This window comes from Equus quagga, chromosome 11 (genome assembly GCF_021613505.1).
Source record: "Equus quagga isolate Etosha38 chromosome 11, UCLA_HA_Equagga_1.0, whole genome shotgun sequence".
NCBI classification, from domain to species: Eukaryota; Metazoa; Chordata; class Mammalia; order Perissodactyla; family Equidae; genus Equus; species Equus quagga.
This window is the reverse complement of record NC_060277.1, coordinates 16749266-16770200: the sequence shown is the minus strand read 5'-3', so window position 1 is coordinate 16770200 and position 20935 is coordinate 16749266. Positions and strand designations below refer to the sequence as shown.

Here is a 20935-nt window from a genome sequence, read left to right as displayed (position 1 = left end):
GAGCCGCACGAAGCACTGCAATAGGAGCCGCCGGCCCAGGGGCGGGGCCTGTGCCGCCCCTCCCCCCGCCGGCGGCGGCGGCGGCCTCCGCGCGGGCCTCCCAGCCCGTATTCCACTCACTTTGTTCTCCGCCTTTGTCCTAATCCACACCAGCAGGTGGAGCCGCAGTTAAAGTTTCCGAGTCCATTCCGGGAGCAGGAGCCCATCTTGCTCGCCGCCGAGGCCCTCGCTGGAGGAGGAGGGTCAGAGCTCGGGTGCAGCCAATCGCGGGCAACGCTGCTAGTTATCAGAGCAGAATGGGCTGTAGTTTAGTGAAATAGGAAAGCTGCAAAACACTGTGGAGTGTTCCCGTGTAAATAAAAAGAGGAAAAAAAAGTTTCTCAAGTCGCCGCTGCACGACGTCGGGCCGGCGCCGGGGCGGGGGTCTGCGCTCTCCCGAGCGGCCGCGCGCTGGACTTTATTGTGCCGCAACAAGCCCCGTCCCCATTGTTTGTGTTTTTTTCAAAATATGGCAAAGGTTCAGGTGAACAATGTAGTGGTGCTGGATAACCCTTCTCCGTTCTACAACCCGTTCCAGTTCGAGATCACCTTCGAGTGCATCGAGGACCTGTCTGAAGGTGAGTCGGGAGCCAGCCCGCCGCCCGCTGTCAGTTGCGGGCTGCAGACGTTAAAGTTTCCCGGGCCCGGCCTCGCGGGCGGGCGGCCGGGACTCAGCGCCGGGCGGCGGGCTCGGCTCGGCGGAGGGAAACTTGAAGTTGATGGACGCCGGCCGCGAGGCGCGCGCGGGTCGGCCGCAGCCGGGGCGCCACCGCAGCTCAACTTGCGAGGAACTTGTGCGAGCGGAGGTAGCCATGTTGTCAGCTTTGTCTGGCGGGCGGGCGGGTCGCGGGACCCGCACTCGCGCCCGCGGCGCCTGCAGGGGATCGCGCCCGGCTGGCCCCGCGCCGCGAACGGCCTCGGCGGCCCCGGCGCGGAGACCGGGAAGGGAGAGGCTCGCGTGTGGTCGCGCCGGCGAGGTAGCAGCGGAGCCATCTTACCCGGAGGAGAGAACTGGGCCACCGACCCGGCGTCACGCCGCCTCCTCTCGGCGGGTGACGAGCGCGGCGCTCCGCCTGCCCACCTTCCTGCCCCCGAGCGCCAGGCAAATCCATTTTTAGAGCTGACGCCGAGCGCAGTCCTCTCCCGGTGGCCGAGCCCGGCCGCGCCGGGGAGGGGAGCGAGCTGTCCTCGCGCTGATTTCTGGCTCCCTCGACCAACCAGCGGGGGAGGCGGGCGCAGGCTCGGCCCCTCGGCGCCGCGGGCCGGGCGCCGACGCTGCCGGGGGCCGCGGGGGCTCGCGGGCCGGTGCTGCTCGGCCGGCGCCCGGGATGCTCGGGGCGCCCGCGGATGCTGGCGCGCAGGCTCGCCCCGACCTGCGTGGACTCCTTTTCCGTAATGACTGAAATCTTCTCTCTTCTCTCTCAGGAAGAAAAATATTGCTAAGCTAGAAAGTTACATTTAACCCAAGAGCAGAAATAAGTAAAATACTTAAGTATAATCACTGACTTCTAAGTAGTCTGAAAGAAGACTTTCTTCAAGAACGTGTTGAAATCTAATTAAAATAACTCCACATCCAAACACCCTGAACATAAAACACAAAAGTGGGCTAGGAAACAAAAGGTAAAGTCCTCATGGCAATGCAAAAATTTTTACTATTTTTTCTAACTTCATTTTAAGGTCTTCACAAAGATAAATTTTTTAATACGTGCACTAATAAATATTTAGAAAGCTCAAACTTGCCAAGGTCTTATCTTTGCTTCTCTTAGATTTTATTAAAATACTCCAGTGCTTCATTTTTAAAATTTGAGGGGAAAAACGATTAACTTCATCAATGGTAATTTTACAATTAAATATGAAACATACTTCTTTGGACTTACAAGTATATTTAACAAAGTGCATTTAAAATTATTCTAATGGCATGTAAAGCATTTTCACTTTAAAAATTAGTTTTTAATCTCTATAAAATGTATTTTATGTAGGGTAGCTTCTTAAGTTATAAAAGCTATACATGCTCATTGTAATAAAGTTTTTAGAAGTTGTACAGACATATATAAAGTAACAGTTCTCTGTACTCAATGCCTTCACCCATCTCACTCCTGTATGTAACCATAATTAATACTTTGTGCTCTTCTCAGTTTTAATACATATGTAAAGCATATATGCACATATATGTGGGGCACATTTTGAAAGAGGATTCACTTATTAAACTAATTTCTAAATAGGCCATTGATAATAAAATTGAACGGGATTTTTCTTAGCACTCTGAAACCATTTCATTACTTTCCCATAGTACTACTATAAGAATTTCAGCTACCAGGCCCATTTTTCATACCGAACAGTCAGTAACTTTTCCTTTTGATTGCCAATTGCATATAAAAATGGGTGACTGCAACAGAAACCACTGAATGAAACCAGTCCATTCTAACTTATACTATAGTGTTTTAGGTACTGGAAGTTCTTCAAATGACAGATGTTTCTCAAGTGATGCCTTCCATTTTAGGGGGTAGTTCTGAACAAGGATGACATGATTCAGGATGTCGTTACAGGGCGTCAACATTGGATGGTTGAAACCCGCCATTCATGGAAGCAGAACTGTGTTCCATTTTTAACGGGGACCTATTCAGAACTCAGCTGAATCACATGAGAGTTTTTACAGTACTAATGTCAAGAATATACCTAGTTCTGCTTGTACACCTCACTTTCCAGGGCATTTATACTGGTCATTTATTTAGTATTTTTGGAAGAGTTTAAGCTGAGTCATACCGAAGCTGCAAAGGAATCTTCCAAAAAGGTGCTGTGCTTGTGTACTCCACCTAGAGGCTGTGTGGATTAAGGAAGTTGAGTTTACTTAGCAAAGGCTTCTTATAGGTTCCATACTTTTATACTGCAGTTCATTTAAAAAATCTGTTCTTGAGATGAAACTACAGAACATTCTGAAGAGAAATTCTCACTCGATAATTTTGTCTCAAGTCCCAAACCAGAGGTTGGCCACTATTTTTCATACTTGTCAAAAGCCCCCCAATATTTCACTTTCCTTTAAAAGTGGTGTAGATTTGCTTCAGAAAAAGCCTTGAGGAGTATTTGCTCTTCAGGTAATTTAGTTTTTTCTAATATAAGGCTTATATCAGTGGCTTGTTGTCCTATCCACTGATTTAAGGAGAGGCTTTCCTGTCGTCTGGGAGATAGGAGACCCTGGATGTGCTGGATGTGATGGTCACCAACCCTGTACAAGCTCTGACTGACCTTCCTGCTACCTTTGTTATACCTTCTGTTAATTGCTGCTTCTCTGCTGAAAGGAGCCGGTTTTTGTTTTTTAAATTGATCAGTATCAATAATTATCGCTCCTGTCAGTTGAATACTTACAATGTACCAGAATGGAGTGTGCTGCTTCATACTTTCAAACTTCAGGCTTGTTCTAATCCTCAAAGATTACATACTTTCCACCAGACCACAGGTCTTCCCAAGTCGTATAATTAGTTTACAATTCCCTTGGTGACTTCCCTCACTCCCACCACAAATGGAGATACTTGCAGGCTGGGATTACCATGATTAAATGAAACAATTAGTTAACTTTTTAAATAAATGAAGAAACTCCTTCAACTGATAAACTGTGTAAAGCACCTGACCCTACCCCTTCCTCCTTCAAATACATGGGGGCAGGAGAATGAAAGCTGGGTTTGAAAAAAAAAAAGTTAAGAAAACAACTGATGCTAATTTATAAATAAGGACTGAGGATTTTTAACTTGGTAGCTAAAGCAAGCATGCCATTAGCATAAAAATTAAGGTACAGGTGCCCCCTGAGTTACAACTTGTGCATCATCTCGCCATGGCTTCTGCACTCTCACCAGCATCCCCCCTGCAATGAAGCTCCTTTATTCCACTGTTCATTTGAGCACTGGAAAGGGAAGAATTAACCCTCCTAGTTATGGTTTTGCAAAGCGCCTAGGCTTAGGAATTGCAGAGGCGTAGCCTGCATTCTGACTCAGATTTATCAGCTGTGTCAATTTGGGTTGATTAGGCTCTCAGAGCCTCAACTTAAATCCATCTGATAAAGCTGTTGAGGTTTAAACAGCAAGTGTGAAGTGGCAAGACCAATGCCCAGCACATAGCAGGTATTTCATAAAAGTAGGTTTACAAATCCTCACTGTTCCTATGCCAGACCACAAATGCCAACTTAACTTACACCGATTAGGAGGCCAAAAGCACTATACATAGCGGTACAAATACATATAAAATGACCAAGATATTACGCAAACCTCCATGTGCCAATTCCCAGTCTTGTCCTCACTTGGCTAGTTCAGTAGTTTCCATTCTCCTTTCTTAAAACAGTTTCTCCACTTGGCTTTTGGGTTACCTCCCTCATTGGCCACTAGTTGTATAACCTAATTTTATGATTCTTCCTCATCTTCCTAACCTCTTCACTTTGGAGAGCCCCAAGGCTCATTCCCTAGGACTCTCCCCTATTTTTAAAGCTTTACGTATTGACAGTTTCCAAGTTTTTACCAGACCTATTCGTTATCTCAAGATTTCTAGTAGATATCTCAAATTTAACATGTCCCAAACTAACTCCTGATTGTTTCTATCCCCCAACCCCTGCAAAAAAAATGACTCTTGCTGCGTCTGTCTTCAGGATTTATCTGCTTCTCACCCCCATGGCTCCACATGGTCCAAGCCACCAGAATTTTTTGCCTCAATTGTTGAAATATCCTGTTTCTTCCTCCCTCTTAGTCTATACTGAACACAGCAGCCAAAATGATCCTTCTAAAGTGAAAGTCAGATCATGTCACTCCTCCACTTGAACCAGCCAATGGCTTCCCATGCCACTCAGTGTAAAAGCCAAAAGTCTTTATGAGAGCCTTCAGAGCCTTGCATAATCTGGCCGTGCCCCCCCCCCCCCCCCCCACCCCCCAGTTGGTTATTTTCCCCTTTGCTTAGTCTGCACCAGCCCTGGCTTCTTTGGTTTTTCTTGAGCGTGCCAAGCATGGTCCTACCTCCGGGCCTTTGAATTTGCTGTTCCTTCTGACTAGGTATTCAAACTGCTTCATCAACAAACAGATGATATTGTGAGATGTCAGCTCGAGGACCCTACATCTGGAAATGTGCTGGAAGCTGGAAATATAAGTGGTCTAGGTCTAGGACAGAGCCATGACATACATAATGGATCCTCGGAAAATGACTACGGACTTAGAAAGTATAGGGGCTGGCCCGGTGGCGCAGCAGTTAAGTGTGCACGTTCCGCCCTGGCGGCCCCGGGGTTCGCCGGTTCGGATCCCGGGTGCAGACATGGCACTGCTTGGCACGCCATGCTGTGGTAGGCCTCCCACACATAAAGTAGAGGAAGATGGACACGGATGTTAGCTCAGGGCCAGTCTTCTGCAGCAAAAAGAGGAGGACTGGCAGTGGATGTTAGCTCAGGACTAATTTTCCTCAAAAAAAAAAAAAAAGCATAAGCCTTAAGGATCTCTTAGTTCAATAAACTGCAGCTTAGAATGCAGTATGAATAAGTAGTGTCTGTACTATTTCTGTTACCTTTTTATAGAACAGAAATATCTACACAGTTACACAAAAATAGGCAACACATGGTGGCACTAGCTACCCAGAAGTGCGGGTGTTGTCTTGGGAGTGAATCCAAGAGGCAGACCGCACAATGCTCAACAGCCCAAGGGGACCCGGAGGTCTCAGAGATGATCTGTATTTGTAGAGTTGTCTTCCTGCCCTACTAAAAAGGAGGCTCCTTCACAAGAGCAGTCGTTTTACTCATCTCTGGTTCTTTTCAAAGAGCACAATGTAAAAGGTGCTCAATAAAATCTGAATTTCACAGAATGCCCAAATTACACAGTGTGTCTTGTGTTGCACTTGAGAGTGTCTTGTTCCTCCTTGTGCCTGTTCCCACTGTTTAAACTCTATTGTGTCAAGTGGTATAAGGATCCTTGGTTTCCTCTTCCTGATTTAAAGATTGTACAACATGAAGTGGTACCATGAGGAAAAAACCCAACTGTGGTCCTTTAACAGTGGATGAGCTGAAGCCCCTCTGAGCCATGAGGGAAGTTTGCTAAAAATGATTTTTCCATGTTGGAGCTCTTTGATGATCTCGATCTGTGTAACATAGCATGGGGCAGCCCTTCCAAAGTGTGTGTTTAGTAGGTTGTTAAGACATGACATATGAAAAAAGGGGGGAGGGATTGTACAGCCAAATAAATTTGGGAAATACTGGATTAACGTTACTGGTGTTCTTTACTGAAGGATGTCTCAGAACACTTACTTTGCCAGTGTGCTTTCTGAATCCTTAAGACAAGGCATTTCCCAAGTTTTTGGTTTCTTTGTGAGGAGACCTGCCCAGGGACCAGTTTTTGACAGAAGAGCACTTTGAGAAACTTTGGTATGAAATCTAAAAATTTTTAAGGAGCAGTTTAGTGCCTTTTTGGATTTTCTGCTAGGAGAAGCCAATTTTAGCAGCCAGTAAATGGTTAAGTGGACATTAAAAGGGTCTTTGATGTCATCTCGTAATGAAATTACTGAATATGAAATAATGTTTTGGTTTCTAACCCCTAGACTTGGAATGGAAAATTATCTATGTGGGCTCTGCAGAAAGTGAAGAATACGATCAAGTTTTAGACTCTGTTTTAGTGGGCCCTGTTCCTGCGGGAAGGCATATGTTTGTATTTCAGGTAAGATTATTCTTGGTAAATATGTATGCCAAATGTGTTTCTAAATAGACTATCTATCATGGTCTGAATCCCCTTCCTTTTGGGTTAAGTCACTCCTGTTCTGCTGCATTCGCTTTTTATCTGCTTCTATTATGTTTGAGGAAGTCTTCCTGTCATAAAGGAGCACCACCTCTTGATTTGTGTGCTGAGAGATGTTAATGTGATGTTTACTACAGGGTTTGCACGGTGTGCAGTAAACCTTATACTGGGTCATGGCATACGTGGTGGTTAATTTGGGGATCTTCCTGTGAATAGTCCCTTAGTATCAGGCTTTCGGGGTGGCTGTGCAGCAGCGCAAAACATGGATTCAAAATGCATACTACTAACTGATATAGTTAGTAATATGCACCTTCAGTTTATCGTTTCAGCCGCTAGAAGTGATGATGGTATAACAAACAACAGCAGCATAATCAGTAATTAAACCTAGGTTAAAGTTTATATGTATAGATAGAGATTTACTGCATGATCTCGGGTGATTGGAATTGAAGTCCAGTGGTTTACTAAAGTATCTAATCCATACATTTTATAGAAGACTACTGTTACAAATCCTCTACTGTATTATTTGTGAGGGGGAATTCTAATATAAATTATGTGCTTGGATACTACAGACAGCATTTGGGTCTGTGCCAAGGCTTCAGACATCGTCTTCTGTATTCAAAAGTGTTAACTTCTTTTAATCCATATTACATTTTGTATAAAACTAGTGTCACTTCCCAATTATCCATGCTTATTAGAAGGAAATATAACAGTCCAAAGAGTAACTAGCCGTTGGTTTTTAAAAACCTATTATTAATTTCGTTACAAGTCTTTCTAGACAGATTCCTATCAGTTAAGTAGAATTCACTGGAAGGACTCCCTCCAGAAAGAAAATAAACTCTTCCCATCCCTGCTCTCCCTTTTTCTTATATCACCCATGGGACCAATTTAAATGAATCCTGTTGGTCAGATAATCCCATCAGATACGGGCCAAGAACCCCTCACATGTGCTATCTCTAGAGCTGCTACTGTCCCTCCCCTCTCCTAAATAGAGAATTCAGAGTCTTGGTCTCCTAGCCTTAGTGCTTTTTACTAAAGAGTAACAAATAATTTACTCTGTCTAAACAAATGGTTAAGGAGAGCTCAAATACATTAATTAGTAAAGTGCTGTTAACCTGAGTTGTGCGCGTGCATAACCTTGGTGAGAAAGGTGGATACCAGAGACTGCACAGGTAGACCTGGTTCAAATTCTCCACTGCTTACTAGGCACACGTGACCTTGGACAAGCTCCTTAACCTCCCTCAGTCACTCAGTCATCTGTAAAATGTGGATAATGTCCTACCTCCTAAGAATGTTTGAGGAATAGAGCAGTTAAGTACAATTCACTGACAAACAGTGCTCTATTTCTATAATTAGAACTTAATTTTTATTCTCTTAGCTTCTTGAAATTCTTTTATAAAGAAGCAGTTTTTGCGTTGTCCTACAAGCCTGGAGAACTTCACTGATGATAATTCATGATGTAGTAAGAAACTTGGTTTGACATGTAGTAGTGATGTACCTTTTTATGCTACTATAAAAACTTTAACCTAAATCTCATTTTTGAAACAAATCTTAAAAGTTTTGTATGTGTTTGTGTTATTAAGAACACTCCTTATGTTGTAGAAAAAAATTTTATTCAAGAGTATTTCCCTCTAGTGATTTTCCAGTGGTTTTACCTTGGTATCAGTGCACGTTGCCAAAGAGTGCAGAGGAAGCACAGGGTGATTTAGATCATATGGTCAGCCTGTGCAGTTCACAAAGTCCACCGCTATCAGCAGAGAGGGACTAAAATACAGTTCTGTCTTGTGCTTTAAACAAACTGCTGTAGTATTCTCCTGGCCTGCCATGATTTTGCCTCTGAATAAACATGGCTTTCTCATGAGTATGTCAAAGGCTAGCAGGAAGATGTCCAGACATCTGCCTGGTATTGCTGGTTGGAGTCAGATCTCTGCCTATCACTTCTTCATCCTGAATGATCTGAGAGGCCTGCAGGTTTTTCTGCTTGAATTTGCTCAAGCCAAATCCTTTGGCAAACAAATTTTAAAACACAAACATGCCTAGAATCAATTTGCTGAGGGGATGGGAAGCAATATGGGGGAAAAGTTCCCACAGCAGTACTGATTACCTCTTTCCCTTCTCCACCCACTTCTGGGTACATCAGAATCTCTTTGGGTGCCCTGGAAGTAACCTAACCCCCCTGGGGAGGGGTGCACAGGATCTCTAAGACAGCAGCATATTCTCAGGGCAGGCCCTGTGTCCCCATTCTGGTATCTCTCCAGAGAGATTGTAAACCACTCCAGGACAGGAACTAAGTTATGAATGAATTTCAAAATACTAAGTATATACTGTGTGCCCAGAGCTGTGCCAGACTGAAATTAGAAACTGGATGGGACTCCTGCCCTGGATGAGGCTTAGAACTGCAGGGAAGACTGAAGGATAAACATTTACTTAGAATGTTGGACATACATCAGCAGAGGATTGGTGTCAAGTAATATGAATGCATAAAAAAGTACTATTAATTCTCCTTTCTGAATTAGAAAGGGCGTCTAAGGAGGATACATTTGATGCAAACCTCAAAAGATGGATTTTTGAGCATGTTAGGGAAGGACCTTTCAGGAGAAGGGAACAGTATGTGTAAGGCAGAGGTAGGAAAGATTATCACTGCATTTTAAAGAACCTGTGTAGGGGCCGGCCCCGTGGCCGAGTGGTTAAGTTCACATGCTCTGCTTTGGCGGCCCAGGGTTTTGCCAGTTTGGATCCTGGGTGCGGACATGGCACCACTCATCAAGCCATGCTGAGGTGGCATCCCACATGCCACAACTAAAATATACAACTATGTACCGGGGGGCTTTGGGGAGAAAAAGGAAAAAATAAAATCTTAAAAGAACCTGTGTAATTGTAGAACAAGAGTAAGAGGTGTAGAATTAAAGGGAGTGAATGGAGATGTTTGGTTAGAAACAAATTGTGAAGGGCCTTGTAAATAAGTTAAAGAACTGAGATTTTTATCCCTTAGAAATGGAGTAATCATCTGAAGTTTTAAACCTGGGGAAGGGGAAGGGATGGATCTGTACTTAGATAGCTTATGCTGACAGCAGTGCAAGTAATAGGCTAGAGCTGGGGGAGACCAGTTAGAAAGTTTTAGCAATATTCCAGATAAGAGATGAAGAGACAAATTCAGCCTTCAGAGATGAGAAATGCTGAGACTGACTAGATGTGGGAGGTAGGGAAGCTGAGGGGGACTGAGGTTTTTAGCCTAGGTGACTAGGTAGATATTTTATGCCGTTTCATGTCATCTGCATGTGGTAGGTCTACAGTATTCATTAGTCTTTGATGATAATGGCCTCATTGAGAATGCCAGCCAGGGGTATTCCCAAGCTAAGGCACTGGCTGAAGTGTTCCTCCAGGCTCGGGGATGTTCCTTAGTGTCTGGGAAGGAGTAAGCTGATCCGCTAAGACTTCATGCACTTACAACTCAGAAAGGCTGCCTCAGGTCACACTCAGATGCCTCACCATCACCGCCCATCCCCTCAGTCTATGCCTCCTTCCAACCCTCCTCCTCACCGTCCTGAACCCGGCCATGGACAGGTCCCTACCCTTCACTCATGCTCTTAGCCACCTCTAGGTCACTTAATTCACCTTCTGCATTTCTCAAGGTTCAGCTTAACAGTAGCTTGATTCAAAACAGTGTCATTGATTACATCTGCCTAACACAATCTTTACCTTCATTGACTTTCCATAGTATGTATGGTGTAAACAGCTAATGCTATATTTTAGTGCCCAGCAAACTCATTATTCACAATAGGGGGATTACTATTTTTTTGAAAACATATAGCTATTTCCATTCCACTTTTCGTTTTCTATTTACTCTTGGAGTATCTGTGAGGGGTGGGTGAGTAGGTGTGAGAAAGGCCATCCTGGGCAGAAGAGGGGAACTGGGATAGTAAACATTTGCTGCCACTAGGCTGCATGGAACAACTGAATATTTACTAATTTAGGTCTGAAAATTGTGACTGGAAAAAGAACCAATAAGACTATTGATCTGTTTGCTTTATTTTATAAAAGGTTTTGTAAGTGAATAGTGCATACCCATGAACAACCTCATGCTGTGGGCAGATCTGTTTTCCTCTAGAAGCAGGGATGCTTTCAAGTGCCCAGGGCACTGAGGTATACTGTGGAGAAACACAGGAACTGTATTTTCTGCCTGTAAGTCAATCTCAAAAATAAGCATTTGCCTTCCTTGTATGATTTCCAAATTTTTGTTGCTCTGCCCTTAACTGATGATGTTCAATGTAGTCAAAACTCCAGTTGCACTTGCAGTTAACAGCCTTTTGTGATGTGTTTCTTTTCTTTCTAAATTATTCTAGGCTGATGCACCTAATCCAGGACTCATTCCAGATGCAGATGCCGTAGGTGTAACAGTTGTGCTAATTACATGCACCTATCGAGGTCAAGAATTTATTAGAGTTGGCTATTATGTAAATAATGAATATACCGAGACAGAATTAAGGGAAAATCCGCCAGTAAAACCAGACTTTTCTAAGGTAATCTTCTGACTGTTCCTTTTTCATTACTTTTACTATACAATTTTTTGAGCAATTGCCATTTCATGGTATACCATCAAAATGGCTTTCAGACAAAATAAATTTGAGGTCCTTGTGCCAACTGGGCAAACGAATCACTGTTCCATCACTATGGATGACTTCAAACCTCACCTCCAGGTGAGTCCTTAGTAATTAATGTTGGTCAGGCACCTTCAGAATCTGGTGATTTAGAAAACTGAAAGGGCCTCTGGTAAGAAACAGGACTTGCTTTATGGCTGTCTGTATGGCACTTCCCAGACATCATGATTCTCTTCATTTCAACCGTTAGGACTTCAAATTCATGTTTGTTGTAATGATTATTCAATAATATTTTTGTCTGTAGCTCTTCCCAAAATCGTAGGAGGAAGCTTTATGTTTTGCATATGTACACTGTTATCTCAGAACACCTATATGCCTTGCTTTACCTGCTATTCTTAGAGGTTAAACTAAAGGTCTGAAATATTTCTGGTGATGGAAAACAGCTTAGCTTCTGAATGAGAAGCTGAAATCCATGATTCAGTATTCTGAAAAATACTTAGTAGTTCATGATTTTCCGTTGAGAACTGTAACAGTTTAGTTACTAGTGATTTTTGTGAGATTGAACACAGTGATCTATCTGCCAGACCATCCATGCAAGAAAAATTACATGGGAGTAGAATGGAATGTTCTCCTTTGTGATAATAAGACTGGAATGTTTCTTATCCTGGTGTGGGACTTTCTCTTGATCCAATTTATCAGTTACCTGTATGGTACCTTATATAGTAAAAAGAGAAGAAACTAGAATACTCTCTTAAGAATGAGTCATAAAAAAAGGTAGGAAACCACTAATAATAAGAGGTTATACTGGGGGAAATTTTTCATTTTGCTTGAAAATATTACTGAAGAGATACCACATCAATCTAAAGAGCATATTGGTTTGTCAGATAAAGCATCCTCTGAAGCCTTTGCCTTCAAAAAAGAAGATTCTCTCCCTTGTAGGAAACAGAAATATAGAGGAGTTAGATATTTTGTTGGTTACTAAAAGATCTGGTTGAATTGCCTCAGATTCTTCATATCTTGTTTCCATTAGGCTAAAATAATTTCTTTGCTGCAGCCCTAGTCCTTGTTTATTAGTTATGTTCAAGATACTTTATTTGACTTATACCTTTGCATATGAACTTAGCCCTTTAGGAGTACTAATATAAAGAATCCTTCTGTGAAGCTCCTATTTCTATATGGTGATCTAACTTTCTTAGTGATTACCATTTATATATTTTTCCTTCTTCCTTTAGCTTCAAAGGAACATTTTGGCATCTAATCCCAGAGTCACAAGATTCCACATTAATTGGGAAGATAACACAGAAAAACTGGAAGATGCAGAGAGCAGTAATCCAAATCTACAATCACTTCTTTCAACAGATGCATTACCTTCAGCATCGAAGGGATGGTCCACATCAGAAAACTCACTAAATGTCATGTTAGAATCCCACATGGACTGCATGTGACCACCTGCCATCCCTTTAGTAAAAATTAAGCTATAAAAACACACAGAACTATTTCCCTGAAATTCCGTAAGTACATAGTCAAGACACAATGTGAAGAATTTGTTTAAAAAACATCCTGTAGAAAGTTTATAAGAAAACCAGTATTTGAGCAAATTGTGGAATATAAATACAACTATTTTTAAGTAATTTTTTTCTCTAATGTGTTATTTTATTTGTTCAAAACTAATCTGATTAAAACATATATATTATTTTCTTCTCCTCTATATGTAATTAAAGCACTTATAAAGAAAAATACGAATCATTAGGCCAGGTTGTAAAGATGTTTTAGCCTCTTGGACAGTAATCTTTGGACCACTATTTAACGGGCCTTTGAAAGAATAACGTTCACTTCAACTAACATGTTTCTTCCTGTTACAGCATATATTTTGGTTTAATTTAAGGGACAAATTTCCATTCTTTTTTGGCATGTCCTTAGAGAAGGGATTTGAAGTCGAGTGTATGCTACCAAGAACTTTGGGATCTGATTTTCCAGGCCACCTTGAAGCCTCTTATGGCTGCTGTTACAGTTCATGTAATGTTAGCATTCAGTGTGGTTTCTAAGATAATAACAAATGTGGTTAACTGTTTATAAGGTCCTCTGGCTATGGTTTTTGTTTTTATAACAGTTCAGGACCTCGGAACACTCCCTGAATCATACATCATTATTACCCACTGAATTCAACAGGTCAAAAGCAGATTTGAACTCCTTAAGTTTAAGAATAGGGGATTATAATGACTTAGATCTGTTCATTAGATTTATAAAAACACTTACGAACTTTTTAAAATTCTTTCGACAGATCATCTGTTGTTGGCAGCATTTAAATAAAAACAGTGGATTTGGAAAGGTATATTTAGTTTATCATAATAGATAAGTTACTATTTTGGAAATATATGTATTTTCACACATATAGTACTTTTCTCCATATCCCCTGACACTCATGCAGAATAATATTAAGCATATTTGTGGTTGACATATTCTAGATAGCCTTTCCAGATAAGTTTTTTAAAAGCAATCTTGGAAAGGAATGCATTAAATAAATGGGCCAAAAGGTTCTTTTTCTTTGATGAGAGCTAGGTCCTTCCTCAAAAAGTTACTTATGCTCCATTAAATTAAGTGTAGAATATTCTCATTACTCTTGCTGCTAAGCAAGACATCAGCCATATGATGCAGAGTTATGCAGTGCCTTCATATCTAAAACTTTTATACTGCACTTTTTAAAGCTTTTATTTTGAGGAAGGGAAAAGGGCATTTGTCTGAATGTGGATTCTAAGTTGTATATATTTCCTGTCATTCTAGAAAAGTGAATTTGTGAAGCAAAATTTTGCTAAATGTTAAACTCTTAAATTTAATATACCAAGATTATTAAAATACTGTCCACTAACTAGTCCATAGACTTTAAAAGTAAAATACATCCGACTGTTAAAACTATATGAAGAAAATTTCATTTTTGTCAAATTGCAATTAAAAGAAAATGTTAAAATATGAAAATAAAAGTAAAACTTTCCAACAAAGAGCTCAGTGATTAATATAATAGGAACAAGGTATGTGCTTATTAGAAATAAAGCATATATAAGCCAAATTACCAAATAAAGCAATTCACTGCTGAGTTTTTATTCGGATTAATTATGATTGGTTTGTATTGACATCAAAGGGTTAGGTTTTTACATCAATTTATAAATGGACAGCCAATTTTCACATAAGTTTGAGATTTAAAAACTTACCTCATTTAAAATTTTTATGGTACTATAATTTTTAAAAAGTTAAAATTAAAATAGAAAGGTTTAGAGTTCAAACATCAGGAACTAAGAAACTGTAGCACCTCGGTTTTTTTCCCTGTTTATCCTCATTAACAGACACGATCTGGATTATAGCTAGAAGGTTTAAAATTTTTTTTCCCCCTTTTTGACCAAGTAAATAGCTGTGTCCTGAGAAGTAAACATGAACAAATTACTTAGGCCATGGAAGACACAAGCAGGTAAGCGAGGGAGTGAGGATATCACTGGAGCTGACAACAGATGCAGGAAGTCTGAGAGGCGTTCGCGCTTTTGTTCACTTAAAACCTTATGTAACCCTAGGCTTCCATGTGCTCTTACCCTCTGGTTTTAAGATTTGGGGTTTCTGGTTTTACCAGGAAAGTCTATAGCAGCAGTTTTCAAAAGTTTTTACTGTAATCCATAGTAAAAAAATTTACTTGAAAGAAGTTAAGTATGAGCCCGTAACACAAGTATGTGTTTACATTAACAATTTTCATGAAAATGCACCTTATAGTGCGGCTTTACTGTGTGTACTATATTCTGATATCTTTTATTGTATTTCATTTGAAAGTGCTGGTTTTGACTCACTGAATTGACGTTTATGACTCGAATGGGTTGTAATACACAGTTTGAAGAAAGGCTCTAGTCTGGCCTTTTGGGTAGATGAGAAGTAGCAGTAAGTTTTCTACAGTTATAAAACTTATATTCCCTTGATCTGTCTTTTCTCTCATATCTGGATTATTGTCTGGGCATTAAAAAAAGAGGAGAAAGTGCTAATAACAGTGAATCAGCAGCCATTCACTTTAAAACTGTCCCAGTACTCTGAAATTACTAGTAGCCCACAAGTTAGCTAGGACTCATTTCTTGGCATTCCATATAATTAATTTAGGAAACATTTCACATAATTACTTGGGAAACACCTTTATTTGTTGTTGATATCATTTTATACAGAACTCTAATAGTGGGTCATAAGAACTTTAAAGTGCACGTCAAGTGTTCTTTATAAATTCTTGTCTGCTTCCCTTCCAGTATGCTAAAGCTGTCCACTCCTCTCAATCCACAAACCCCTTCTTGTCAGTGCTTGATGTATTGTTTAGTTATATTTCAAAACCTGCGAGCCCCTTAGAACGGAGCTTCTCATCATGTAGGACCATTAATGGAGCATTTGCTGCTTTCTGCTAAGTTTTCAGGTGTAAGCTTCTCATAAGAAATCTGAGCACAGGCCATGGACATTAGGTATCCCTAAGAAGTAGCAAATAGCATTTGTAGAATGTGTGAAACCAAGGGCCTATTACAGAAGAGTAAGGGAACTATTTCCCCAATAAAATGGTATAAAAATACAAAATGGCATCAAAACAGGTTTTTTAACTAATTTTTTCCTAAAATCACTTTTTAATCAAATCTTGACATTCTATCTGCAAAGGCTGATTTATTAAGGAAGATTAGCCCTGAGCTAAGATCCGTGCCCATCTTCCTCTACTATTTTTATTTTTATATGTGGGACACCTACCACAGCATGGCTTGCCAAGCAGTGCCATGTCCACACCCAGAATTCGAACTGGTGAACCCTGGGCCGCAGAAGTGGAACGTGCAAACTTAACCACTCCACCACCGGGCCAGCCCCTGCAAAGGCTTTTACAGTTACTTATTGAAGAATCATTACAATGTATGAATGAAGCTCCACAATGATGAAAGTATGCTTTCCACATACTGAGACGAATTTTCAGTAGAGCTACTGTTGCCCACCAGATCTATGAGCATGGAAATGCCTTAAGCTCTACACCTTCTATCTACTTCTTTTTTTAAAGATTGGCACCTGAGCTAACAACTGTTGCCAATCTTTTTTTTTTTTCTGCTTTTATCTCCCCAAATCCCCCAGTACATAGTTGTATATCTTAGTTGCAGTCCTTCTAGTTGTGGCATGTGGGACGCTGCCTCAACGTGGCCTGACAAGTGTTGCCATGTCAGCGCCCAGGATCTGAACCGGCGAAACCCTGGGCGGCCCCAGTGGAGCGTGCAAACTTAACCACTCGGCCACAGGGCTGGCCCCTTCTATCTACTGTTGTAAAGTGAGATTTCCCCCTATTTAATTTCTTTCAGTGCTCTGTTTGCTGTGTCTTCATCAAATGCCAGATGATACATACTTTTTCTGGCATAAGTATGTATGATGTTGATCACTGGAGAATGGGAAAATTGAATAGTATTCAAAACTAAGATGCAAAAGATAATATGGGATAAGTTTTTGGAAAATAACTTTAACTGAAGGTGGAGCTTTTAAAATATTTTTGTAGAGCTACAAAAGTAATGCTACATATTCCCTTCAATTTTTGGCAGTAACTCAAAAATCAGCTTGAAATTTATCCTATTACAGGTACTGATTTTCATAAGGAAAAAAACATTGTGTTAGCTTCTGTAGTCATCTTTAATTAATTGTAACTGTCATGTAAAATACCTGCACTAGTAGATCCAATTCCTGTGGTGAGCACAGATCTCGGTGTAATCTTTGCTGCATATTTGAGGAATTGAGATTTCCCTGTGCCAGGATCCCCAACCAATAAAAGATGAGATTCACCTAGAAAAAAGTAAATAATGTAAAGTTTTACATTTCTATGAAAAGACTCATAAGTAAGTATAATTAATCAAAAAGAAAATGGTCCACTTGGAATGCCACCACAATTTATATTTTATATAATGCTTTTGTTTAAGGTCATTTGAGGAAGGCTTTAACTAGAATATCTTTAGAAAAGTTAACTGTCATCATAAATAACAATCTTTAATTGATTTCTGAATATGACACTTAAAATCTAAATTCTTTTAATAGATTTCTGTGCCATTTCCAGATGTTTGGGCCTATGTTTAACATTTTTAAAAATTCTGGCTTATAATATTACTGATTTTATTTAATCTATTTTTAAATACCAAACTGCTGTGATTAAATCTTTCCATACTAGCCATATAAATATTTTATTGTTTTTACTTAGGCACTTTTTTAAGTGTTCGAAACTTTGTAAGGGCTTTATAAATATCAAATCACTTATGACTCCAACAGTTAAGTGAAAACCTTTTCCTTTTATGAAAATTTTGGTAGTTTAATGAAATATCTATCCAAGTACTATTATTTTTCCTTTTTTTTTTAAAGATTTTATTTTTCCTTTTTCTCCCCAAAGCCCCCTGGTACATAGTTGTCTATTTTTTCAGTTGTGGGTCCTTCTAGCTGTGACATGTGGGATGCCGCCCCAGCATGGCTTGACCAGCGGCGCCGTGTCCATGCCCAGGACCCGAACCAGTGAAACCCTGGGCCACCAAAGCAGAGCAGGGGAACTTAACCACTCGGCCATGGGGCCAGCCCCTTACTCTTATTTTTCAAATGTAACATAAAGTATCTATTATCTCACTGATCAAATTTATTCAGTAATATTTGAGTATTTTCTAAATATATTAATAAACGCCCATTTAAGCTCAACATTTAGCAGCGTGCCTTGCAAGCAGCAGGTGATCAAAACATACAATATACAAATACACATAAACTTTATTATATTTACTATTCTATACTCTACTCTATGGTTTTAGAGTCCCTACTAATAGCCTGATTTACAATAATGTCCCTTTAGTCTTTTGGTTTAGACTTTGGTTATTATAGGCCACATGAGGGCCACAATAAACATACTCTATGCCAGATTCAGGTCAGTTAAGTGTGTTAGCCACAAAAAAGCTTTCTGCCAGCTGGACATAATTACACACTTAGAGTGATCTTTGCTTGAACGCATGACCTTGAGCAGCACCTCAGGGCAGATGGCATATGTGCTACCTACCCGCAGAAGGGGAACCAGCAGGCAGATGACTGAGAGCGGCAGTCTGAGAGAAACACACTGACACTCACAGATGGAGAGACGCTGACTTGGAGACACTAAAAAGCACTCTTTCTAATCTTTTCCTCTTGAAGAGAGACAGGGGACCCAATGAAAAATATAGACAGTAATAGAAACATAAAGATTTTATTTTGTGGCACCCTTATAGGCTGGTGCAAAAACACACACTCATTGAAAAACTTAGGACTTCTTTTTGGAAAGACAAATTCTAGAAAGTAGCTCCTGATGCTAGACTAAGTATTAGTCAGACAGCTTTCAGCTTTAAAAGATAACATTTGGAAAATAAAGCTCAACAAGAAATTTTTATTCAGGAAAGAAGAATTCTGGCTTCTCTCCTTGTATGTGTTAATATTTCTCAAAATTTTTAAATAGGTACTAACCTCTGACTCGTGTTCCTGTAGCATCGGTCCTTTGAATCCCACCAGCCAGCACCATGGCCACAGCAAGCTTTACTAGATACATCCCAAAAACTTGAGGGCACAAGCTGGCCAATATTTCATTCCTTCCTAGGAAAGGCAGAAAGGTCAGAAATTACCAATAATTTTCAAGAAATCCTAACTGAAATGTCCCTTCCTATCCTATCTTCCTAGAGACACACTCCCATCTAAAATGATCAAGAGGACTATTTCCAAATGACTAAAAGGAGTGAATATATTTGTTTTGCTCCTAAAAGTCCTTTTCTTATTAATGCCCTGGGATGAAACGTCTGCTTTTTATTCCTGGGTGCTACCTGCTTAAGTTTCTATAAGTTTATAATACTTTAGAAGGGACAGAAAGGAATCTCTTTTTCTACCTGAATAGGCCAACATTATCCCTCAAAAACAGTACCAGCTGCAATTTTTGTGCAGTAATTTCAGTAAAATTACTCCACTGCCTAAATAAAAGGAAGGTGCTCGATCTCAGAATAAGTCAGTAACCTTTAAATATAAGAGGTACTTGGAGCTCATGGAGCTTCTCCAGAGGTAGAAGAGAAGTAAAATAAACCCACCCTGCAAAGCCATTCAGCATTTGCTCTGAGCTGTTTGGTAAATTCTGTTTTATTAGAATAAGTTACTAGGATATCAGAGTATTAAGATCATTATAAACTACAACTCCAGCAGTCCAAACTGGAGGTCTTAGATCCTTCTGATCGTGTGCTTTAAATAAGAGAATATCCCTGTTTTAGATTCTGTTTTCAGAAATGTCAAAACACCAGATCTGAGAATCTGCCTATCCCATCCATGACTAAGGTAGGTGTTTCATTCGGTCACTGGCCTAATCAACCAAGAGAGGCTCTTAGAACCCAGGAGGTTCCAACAAGCCTTTCCTGAGTCTGTCTTAACTTATATGGAGTTCACTACTCTGATGGCACTCTGTATGTCTACATTCATGTTACCAGAAATTAGTATCCACATGCTGGTAATGAAGTTGTATGATTCAGGACATTTATTTTTATCTCTGAGTTGGTATTCATGTTTCAGTGATAGCTCTTTCCAGGAGGAAGATAATTGTACAGGTACTAGTTTAGCTGATGATTTTATTTCCAGAAGCTTTTCTGGTAAACCATCAAAGGCTTGAAAGGAAAGGGCCTTCCTCCACAATTCACAGCCCTATACACAAAGGCTACTTTTTGTAATGAATCAAAATTGACTCAGTGGCAACTAAGCCATGGTCATGTGACCTGGGATGGCAGAAATGGTGAAGAAAGCAGCCTTTTAGTAAAAAGGGACCATAAAAAAGAATAAGTAAATCCTGAATGGAAGTTCACTAACTGCTGGAGGGAATCCCTCCCTTTCCTGAGGTAAAAAGCCAGAGAAAAAAGATGAAGAAAGTTCTGGGATCTAAGCAGCTAAGAAGACCTGCCAGCAGGTAGGTAAATTCTGATCAGAATCGAGAGATTACACATGAAAAGAAGGAATAGGCTCAACAAGCAAGTTTACCAGTAGGCCAACTGACCTGGGACATGTCCAAGCCAAAACTGTTAAAGAGCCGGCTTCCCTGAGTAAAGGTGGATTCAGTGACTAACGTGCTGACAGGAAGCATATCTCAGTGGTAAAAAGCACAGGCTCTGTCAGATGCCTGGATTCAAATCCCAGTGCTACTACTTACTAGCTGTCTGACTGGGGCCAGGTTTCTTAACCTCTCTGCCTCCATTTCCTTATCTGGAAAATGGACATAATAATGGTATTGCATGGAATTGTTGAGGATCAAGGAGTTAATCGTACAGCATATAGAACATACAATACCTGGTACACAGTAGGAGCTACTTAACTGTTAACTATTATATTACCCATATTACTTGTGCTTATTTCTGATCTTGGTTTCCTTACATTGTAGTCAATACAAAAGATACTATGAAGGCAGGTCTAAGGTACCAGAGAAAAGCAAAGGGAGAAGGGCCATTACCCTAAATTTGTTGTCTAATTTTGAGAAGCTCAATTCCTTGGATTGTGGCAAGAGAAGTTCCC

General features: G+C 40.4%; 2 protein-coding genes across 2 annotated transcripts in view; one reads left to right on the top strand and one right to left on the bottom strand.

Moving 5' to 3' along the window:
• The window catches only part of MCM9 (minichromosome maintenance 9 homologous recombination repair factor), a 90468-nt gene that overhangs the window by 45388 nt on the left and 24145 nt on the right, over positions 1-20935 (bottom strand). Inside the window, exons 6-7 of the mRNA XM_046675537.1 lie at positions 18869-18994; positions 17072-17191 (exon numbers count right to left, since the gene is read on the bottom strand). Coding sequence (XP_046531493.1) covers positions 17072-17191; positions 18869-18994 — 246 coding nt within the window. The remainder of the gene's footprint in view (positions 1-17071; positions 17192-18868; positions 18995-20935) is intronic.
• ASF1A (anti-silencing function 1A histone chaperone) lies at positions 146-13011 on the top strand. The gene is made up of 4 exons (XM_046675538.1): positions 146-617; positions 6592-6707; positions 11126-11302; positions 12613-13011. The coding sequence occupies exons 1-4, from the start codon at positions 509-511 to the stop codon at positions 12823-12825; spliced, it is 615 nt and encodes a 204-aa protein (XP_046531494.1). The 5' UTR covers positions 146-508; the 3' UTR covers positions 12826-13011.

What these genes read in the sequence shown, in the direction of transcription:
- ASF1A (XM_046675538.1), top strand. Translation starts at nt 509, where the DNA reads ATGGCAAAGGTTCAGGTGAACAATGTAGTGGTGCTGGATAACCCTTCT. An exon ending in GGCATATGTTTGTATTTCAG is followed by an intron (nt 6,708 to 11,125) that starts GTAAGATTATTC and finishes AAATTATTCTAG; the next exon opens with GCTGATGCACCTAATCCAGG. An exon ending in TAAAACCAGACTTTTCTAAG is followed by an intron (nt 11,303 to 12,612) that starts GTAATCTTCTGA and finishes TTCTTCCTTTAG; the next exon opens with CTTCAAAGGAACATTTTGGC.